An 8,780-nucleotide genomic window follows, 5' to 3' on the forward strand; every position below is an offset into this window, starting at 1 on the left:
AGTTTTATAACTTTGCTTCTGGTATTTTTCTTCTCAATAACATATAAGGGACTAAGACATTTTTCACTGGACCGTTGCTTTTGCTTTTTTTCTGCTATCCTTTCAGACAAGGATGTCAATGCTGTTTACAGAAGTTACTGAACTCCTTTCTGCAGGCCACATTTGTCTTTATTTGCCCATAATAATGTGTGTTAACAAATCATTTTGACTTTCTTGCTCTCTTTTTTTCCCTTTTTCTAGGTTTCCAAATGGCTGATCCTTTTCTATATGATACTGGAGAAAGATCTCGATATGGGTGCCTTGGACATGAAGTACAAATTGAGCACATCAAGGCATATGTTTGTAGACCATCTTTTTTCACAGACAAAGCTGTGATTGTGATTCATGATATATTTGGATGGCAGTTCCCAGATATTAGATATATAGTCGATTTGATTGCAGGTCATGGATACATGTAAGCAACTGTTTTTCCTGTCTTCCTCTTAAATGCACTGATAGATCTCCAGGCCCAAAGCTAAGCACGTCATATGGTATTTCCCATACACATTGGGCAACCATACCGTTTCAGTCTGAGTTAATAAAAATGCAAAGGGACAAAATGTTCCTATGAGGTCACTAAAAACGACCCATCAAAAATGGCTACCTGAGCACAAAGCCACAAGCAGAGTCACGAAGTGCCAGTGTTTGTGCTTCTGTGGCAGTGTGGGTGATTAAAAGATAAATGTTGGTATCTAAGTTGTATAAACTTTTCAGAATCAAACCTTTTGAATAGTTGCTTTAGCTTTTACTATCAGGGAGATATATGTGCTTAAATAGAATCAGGAGAGTTGCTTAATCCCCTTTATTTTGTATTAAGTATGTCTAAGGAAATAATGAGAGTTTATTTGTGGGTTTTTTTTTTCTGTACAAAGATACACACTTTTAGCTACGCTGATTGGCAGAACAGGATGAGTAGAATATGATTCAGATAGTAACCATGTGCATGTGTACTCTGGAGCAGAAGACATTAGGAGACATTTAGACATCCACAGATTCTCCCTACCTGGACTTAAAAGTTTGCTTGATTCCATGTCTCACACAGAACCATCTGCCCAGACTTCTTCAAGGGCACAGATCCGTGGAAAACTACTGATCACTGGGCTGACTTTGCTGACTGGATGAAACATCATGATCCTACGAAAGTAGACAAGTAAGATATATATTTGTACTTGAACTTTAAAAAGCATCCAACAAAAGAGGAGAATTTGTATGAAATGTTGAAAGTGGCACCTCACAGCATGGCAAGGTGTCTGCACACACACAATTGCTTATTCTGGGCAGTTCTTCTGTGGTTCTGTGCATTGTCTTGGCTGGGATTTGGAAAGGATCATCTGCTCTGTCCGTCCCTGCTTATTGTCCCCGTCTTGTTTTCCTGGGCCCTTTTCTAACTACGTTATATTGACCACACAGGCTCATAGCCAGTATTTCACAGGCTATGAAATACCCAGCACTCTCACCCGCAAGGGCTGATTCTGCCTCCAGTTCCTCAAGATAAGGAGGAAGTCTTTTCCACAACTGCTCATGTTATCTGCCAGTTGTCACTTGCCCATCTTGCATTCTGCTTTGTAGATAAGTTAAGTGCAGATGATATTCTCCTGAGCTGCACTACATAAAAATTTGCAAGACTGCCCAAAACCTGAGATATATCTGTTGAGCTATACCATTTTTCTCCATGTGAAATAGAGGGCCGTGTGAAATAGAGGACATGTGAAATCTGTAGAGCCTAGCGGTGCCTGTAACAAGGCTTCCCTGAGTTATGGGAGACATTACTGTTTCTTCAGTATCTATCACCACAACCTAAAACTTCAGAAGATGTTAGTGAGGCAGTGATACCCCCCTACTACTCAGCTATCATCTTGTAAGCCACAAGTATTCTTCTGACCTTTTCAAGAGGTCCCAATGGTCACAGCCTCACTTCAACACCTCTCAGTAAAGCTTTGACTGTATAGTTGCAGAAACTGTGAGCAAATTTTTTGAAAAGACAAATGACTAACACCTGTAAAAAATCCTGCTCCAAAGAGTGAGCAGGTACTTGAACCCTGTCTTAAACAATTTACACTTCAAGGACATGCCTGTGCTGTCTTTTGAGGCTTCACTGGTAGCTGCTTCTAGGTCAGATCCACAGAGCACAAGGAATCCAACATTCCCATGACTTTGCACCCTTCCACACAAACCAAACCCGAGAGATCCCATCCATGCACAGTGCAATCCCTGGCTACAGGCTCAGGACATGATCTCCTCCTCATGTCATTCTCATTTCTTTTTGTCAGCCTAACCAAACCTGTGATGACCTTACTAATATGTTTAATATTTAAAAATACAGTTATTAATATATGCAGTTTGCATTTAAAAATAAAACTGCAGATAATGAAAAAGATAAAACTCTTGAGACCTAAGAAATTAGCAATTAAAAAAATAATTGACCTTCTCTGGCCTACATTAAAACCAATTTTCATATTTTTTGCATTATACCTCATGCAATACCTGTTTTTTAAACATTATAGTTACTGACAATTTAATTTTGAGTAATTGCTACTTTAATATGGTATTATTACATGTGGACATGGTAGGATATCTTAATATCCTCATATAACAGGAATGCCATACTCAGGATAAATCTTTATCTAAATAGGTGGACTCTGTAGAGATAGCACAGTGAAGCTTATCTATTCCTACAATCCATAATGCAAGATGTTGTTCTACTTGCAGATATGTCTTGTCTTTAGTTGTCCTGTCCTAGACAAAGTGGTTCAATTAAAAATTTGCTTATTTTGAAAAGAAAGGAGCAGGTCACAATTCAGGTAAGTATTTAAGTACCTACACCTGTACTTCCCTAAACTAGGACCAGAGATGTTAACTCCCATTTAAGAATAGAAGCCACTGCTCAGGGCTGAAATAGGTTTTTTAAGTATTCTCTATTTTAAATGATTGGGGGTGCAGATGCAGAAAAAATCATGTACCTCTTTTAATTTACTTCTTAAATTGTCAAGTATTGGTTCTGCAATAGATTCCTTAGTTTACTTTTGTTTATATGTCTTAGGGAAGCTGATGTTGTCTTGAAGTATCTAAAGGAACAAAGCGGTGCAAAGAAGATTGGTATCGTTGGGTTTTCCTGGGGTGGAATGGCAGTACATCACTTGATGCTGAAAAATCCTCAATTAACCGCTGGGGTGTCCCTCTATGGTAGCGTAGAACACATGAAAACTTACATGGGTTTGCATGGCTATGCATAGTTTGTAACTCTAGTTATTGCTTTGTAACACCTTCTGTAAATACTCAGCTCTTATACTCAAATAAGGTGAGTTGCAGATTTTAATTATGGTTATTTCAGCAATATGCTATATTGGTATAAAAATTTAAGAATGCTGTAAAGCAGAAAAAAATTGCTTCCTTTTACACAGTAATTCTCTAATATTTATATATTTTTTTAGTGCTTGGAGAGTGGAGAAATATATTTTCCAAATGCCTTTTTCTCCATCGAAATAGAAACTGTCCTGATCTAAAAAAATGTACATAACCAGTAAACCTAAATATAAATTTTGTCTTTTAATTTGTTATTTATCTTGCAAGGATGTTAACCTCACTAACAGACTGTTTCTCAATAACATTATAGGAATAATTAGGGACTCTGAAGAAAGATACAATTTACTAAATCCCACATTTTTCATTTTTGGTGAGAAAGACCACACTATTTCATATGATCAGGTAAGCTCTTGTACTAGAAATGCTTTTTCTTTTCCCATAGTTCTTTTATCTCATACAGAAACCCTAGCTTGTTAGAAACTGTTTTCAGGTATGAAAAATCAGACAGGCTGGATTGTTTTGCTTACATTTAAAATTCCCCCATATCTTGCTCAGGTTATTCAAAGCTGCTTTTTTGAGGTGAGAAATGCACTAGAGACCAGTCATCAGTCTCTGAGTGGCTGGACAAGCAGAGTGTGAAACTGGGCAGGGAAATCCAGCTGGTTTGAGCCAAATGTCTCAAAAACATGGACATGGACACTATTGCTATGGGCAAGCAAACAGGTAGTTTGACCATTGAATTTGGAAATATGAATGGAAAAAAGTAATTTCAGCTTAGTAACTGAACTTTCTAATGATGTGGACCAATTGCTTTTGGTACGAGAAGACAAAATGAACTGTGCCAGAAGACTGGGCATGAATTTTGACTACATCTTGTGGACTCTTTTTTGACTTCTGACTGTCATCTGTATATATATACACAATATAACCCCTATTGTAAGCATATCTGAGAGGCTGGATAAATATATGGGTAGGAAACTGGTGCCCCCTTCTGTGAGTAAAATTCCTTCTCTTCGGTGACAAGAGTAACATACCACCTCTAGCACAGTTTGTTGTGTAGGACTAGGGTCTAACTGAGGAACTGGCAGTGTGCTCTGGGAATGCAGAAGCCAATATTTACTTTTAACTGTGTTATTCAGCATGTTGATCTGTACCTCAAAGATGTGTCTGCTCTGCACAGAACAAATCCTTCATTCCCTGTCCCCTTTTTATGGTGAAAGTGTCTTTTTCCCAGGGGCACAATTTTCATAAATGTATTTTTTCCATCATGCATTACACACTGAAGCCATACATTTTTCTCTTGAAGCTTTCTCTCTGAACTATCTGTCCAGATTATGTAAGAAAAATGTCTACATTAAAAAAAAACCAAAAACAAAACCAAACCGAAAACCCCCTCAAATACGTTATTTTCTGCACTGAATTATAAAGAGCTCTCTCTCTCTGTGTAGGGAAGTTAACATGAAAATAATTACAGTACTATCTCTAATCTGCACAATGAGTAAAATTAAGCTTGCAGGGGCAAAGTAAGTGTTCATTCTCCTATTTTCTGACTTTTTAATGGAACTGAGCACAAAAATGTCTACACATGTATACAGGTACATAATCATATGATTATTACTCTGTTTGTAAGCATGTGTGTACTTACCAAAAAACTGTGCGGAAGCAATGTCTCTTTGTTATACAGTAAACTAAAAAACCCTCTGTGTTTTCTTAAGTTCTGTTACTAAGCCTATCAAAATGTTTTGGACTGAGAGTCACTGAGATTTAGGGAATATGTTCTCTCCAGATCAGAGCTCAAAATTAGGTTACAAGCCTAAGTCTCTGAATAGAAATGTTCCTTTATGGCAGTGAGATTTACCAAACCATCTTTGCACTAACTGTTGAGGTTCTTAGACTCACCCATACTTTTAAAAAATGTTTTAGTCTTACATTCCAAAGAGGGGTTTTCTCATCTGCTAAGCAACAGAACCTGCTTCAGGTGTGACAATGGAGAAAAGACAAAGATGTAGAGATATGAGAAATGGCATGATTGGCAGACTTAAAAAAAAAACAACAACATAATGGAAAACTGCTTTCTTTTACAGATCACCTTATTGGAGGAGAAGTTGAAACAGTATTGTAGAGTTGCATATAAAATTAAGGTTTATCCTGGACAAGTTCATGGGTTTGCACAGTTGAAACCAGAAGATATGAAACCTGCTGATAAACCTTATATTGAAGAAGCTAGAAAAGATATGATTGATTGGATCAAAATGTTCATTTGACAAAAGCGTAAAATAACACTAGGCTTCAAGATTAGTGTTTAATTTAATTTGAGAGGAAAACAGTCAAAGGAAAATGATCTGGTTTTGAAAATTGTCATAAATAAAAATAGGAACACTTTAATTTATAGCTCTTAATCGTTTTTTTACAAGACTTACATAAAATTGTGAAATCAAAGTTAGACTAAAGGATGATTAAGCATTAAAAAGTTGTTGGAATTTATCTTGCTTTGTATTTGCTTTGTTTTTCTGCATTACGACATCAATAGTAATGATATCATTTATCCAGTTGTCTTTGCTAGTGAGCATGACCTCATCATGAATTTACCTGAATAATTTCATGCTTTATTTTGGTATGATGATTGATGCTCATAGGTGTTTACATGGAAATACGCTGGGTTTGCATACCGACTTTTTTTTTTATTAACTACAAAACATTTGTCTCAGGTATACTCCTGTACTGAGCAGAATTTCCCATGTGCGAAACAAACACTTCACTGTGTTAAGGAGTTAGGAAGATACAATGTTGGTAGGTAGCACCCTCCATGTAATCTGTTGGCAATATTAACAAGGGCACTTCTCGTATTCCCTCATCAACATCAAGGAAAAAACATAGCCAATCCCTCCTGGCTGTGTTAGTAACCCAGGCACCAACGCTGTGTGGTTTTTGTCCTGGTCCAGACTGTGGTGATCAGGCACAGGGCTGGAAAACAGGTATCCCCATTCAGTCCTGATTATATTGTTTGTTTTACAGTATACCCTTTGCTATATTCTATTATATTAACATTATATCCCTTGTTTCTCTATCAAGTTCTTCACCTTTATCACCCTTATCACCTCCCAAGTGCACAACATGTAAACAATAATAAAAATCCCTGTCACCACACTGGCTCCAGGTTTTTTGACTTGCTGACTTTGTTTGTTTGTTTGTTTGTTTTTATTGGGTTTTTTTTCATTGCCTTGGTAATGACTTGGCAACTTGAGTTTACTTAGAGATGCTCCAAGGGACCCATGCCCCTTTTTATTTTCTACATCTGCCGGTTTCTCACTCTGTTGCCTTGTTAAAGTAGCTGTAAATCAAGGCTAGCAACCTGCATGGCTATTGCTTTCCCTTTGACACCAGGAATTTTCAGCACTTTCCCACATTGCTACCCTATCAGTGTTAGTGATATGGGTCACAGTATGTTGGCTGGCTGTGCACCTCAGCAGGCTATGTTAAACAAGCCACTGTGAGCAGAGGAGACATCAGGTTAGAGGTGTTGTACAAACCCCGCGTTGCTCGGCTCCCAGTGTGGCCAGTGGGCACATCTGCCTTTGCGTTTTGGGCCACTGTATCAACTGAGGCAGTGCTATAGACATGGTGATGGGGGATGTTCAACAGTTAGAGAGACTACAATTTGAAGTGGAAAATACAGGCATTGTGCTGTAGCCCAGAGAGGTGTTCTGTAGTGAGCATGGGGGTCTCTCTCCAGCGGCTGCCCTTCTTGCTGGGGCGCCGCGCCTCTGCAAAGCTGGCAGTGGCGGTCCCCTGCTCCGCAACCAACCACCCACTTGCTGAAATAGATTCCCTCCAGCACCCAGACTGAAGGCTAAAAGAAAAATACATGTGTATGGTGGGGTTTTAAGTACCTCCCTGGCTGTGCTTTGTGACTCTAGACCAGGTTGCAGGTGGTGCTGGGCGGACCCGAAGAGGTGCTGCCCCCCTTCCCCGCTTCCACCTGCAGGCTGTGGCTCTCGAGAGCACAGGGGAAGGTGAGGAAAGTGAGGAGGCAGCAGGTGCTGGGGGAAGCGCTGAGCTCTGAGGGGAGGGTGTTTCACAACCAAGCTCTGGAGCAACCTGCCCAGAGAGGTGATGGAATCTCCCTCGTTGGAGAGTTTCAAAAACCCGTAGGGTGAAGCCTCGAGTGGCGCCGTCTGGCTAAGAATCGGACAAGGTGCCTTCCAGGGGCACCTTCAACCCCAAGCCTCCTCTGGCCCCCAAAATCTCCGAGCCAACTCGGTGCTTTCCACATGATGACCCCAGTCTGTGTTAGCCCATGTCCCCAGATGGCCGCATCAGGTTGCTAACAGTATCTTATATAGCCAAACATCCAGATCCTGATCGTGCAGCATTCCCACAGATCTCAGGGAGCTCCTTGGCACCACTCATGTCCCTGTGTGCCTTCATGACCTCAGAAAAATCCTCCAAGTACTGTGGGTTTGTGAAGGCAGTGCCATACATAACATAATTTTTGTAAGAGACAAGGGTGAGTGTGGCGAAGCTTTTGCTAATCAGAAAAATATAAACTTGAGGGAGCTGGGAGAGCAGCGTCTGCTGTAGCTTGTCCTGAACTGAAAGATACTGGCTGCATTGGTGTTAAAAACTTGTTTGAAGTGGGCTAGAAACACACATTGCGCAACAGCTTTCTCCTGTTCGCTTTCCCAAATACCACAGCATCTTAAAAATAAGCATTCAGTGGGGAGCCTCCTGTAGAGAGCTTTATGGCAAGTGCTGAAGGCCACGATGCCTGTGAAGGACCTTGAAGGCTAAAGAAGAAAGAAAGTAAGATAAGGTTGGCTGAACGCCTGGAAGAAAAACGGGATATGAAGCAAGGCTGGAGCGGATGCGCAATGCCACGTCGGCAGCTGGCTGAGAACATGAGACTCACAGAGATAAGAAGGGAGAGAGAGAGAAAAATGCAAGAAGTTCAGTGTGTTTGTAGCTTAGTAATTAACCAATTATACGTAGCCAAGAAGTGTGTGAAGATTAACCAAAGATATTTTAGTATGGTGCATGTGAACAGCGAACGAGGATATATAAGCGTGGGTTTTGGACTAATAAAAGGTCTTTTGGGTGGATTCAGGAGTCCGTGTCTTCATCTCCTCAGCCTCCTTAGCTGAAGCTAATGAGCTGGGTGTTGCAGCCGTGGGATAGCACGTGTGGAACGCAGCTCTGGGTTGTGTGAACAGCTTTTAGAGAAGAGGTGTGAAATCCTGCCTCTACTCCTCTCCAAATGTGCTGAGCCCTAGGTCATCACGGTGTCTCCAGCCATGCTGGGGACCCAGGCTCTCCTGCCATTCACAGCATGTGGCCACAGGTGCCATGGCTTCTGGGGCCCCCGATAAATTCTTCCTAGGCTTGGCCGGTTGACGGTGGTGGTGGATGCCCTGACCATATCCCAGTTCGTTCCCCTCTGC

General features: G+C 40.5%; 1 protein-coding gene across 1 annotated transcript; it reads left to right on the forward strand.

Moving 5' to 3' along the window:
• The first annotated feature begins 248 nt into the window (after positions 1-248).
• On the forward strand, positions 249-5,691 carry LOC121085505 (carboxymethylenebutenolidase homolog). Its single transcript, XM_040588228.1, has 5 exons — positions 249-454; positions 1,082-1,189; positions 3,080-3,222; positions 3,653-3,744; positions 5,427-5,691. Exons 1-5 carry the CDS (start codon positions 249-251, stop codon positions 5,604-5,606), a joined length of 729 nt encoding a protein of 242 aa, XP_040444162.1. The 3' UTR covers positions 5,607-5,691.
• The last annotated feature ends 3,089 nt before the right edge of the window (positions 5,692-8,780 follow it).

This window comes from Falco naumanni, chromosome 3, assembly GCF_017639655.2.
Source record: "Falco naumanni isolate bFalNau1 chromosome 3, bFalNau1.pat, whole genome shotgun sequence".
Taxonomy (NCBI): domain Eukaryota; kingdom Metazoa; phylum Chordata; class Aves; order Falconiformes; family Falconidae; genus Falco; species Falco naumanni.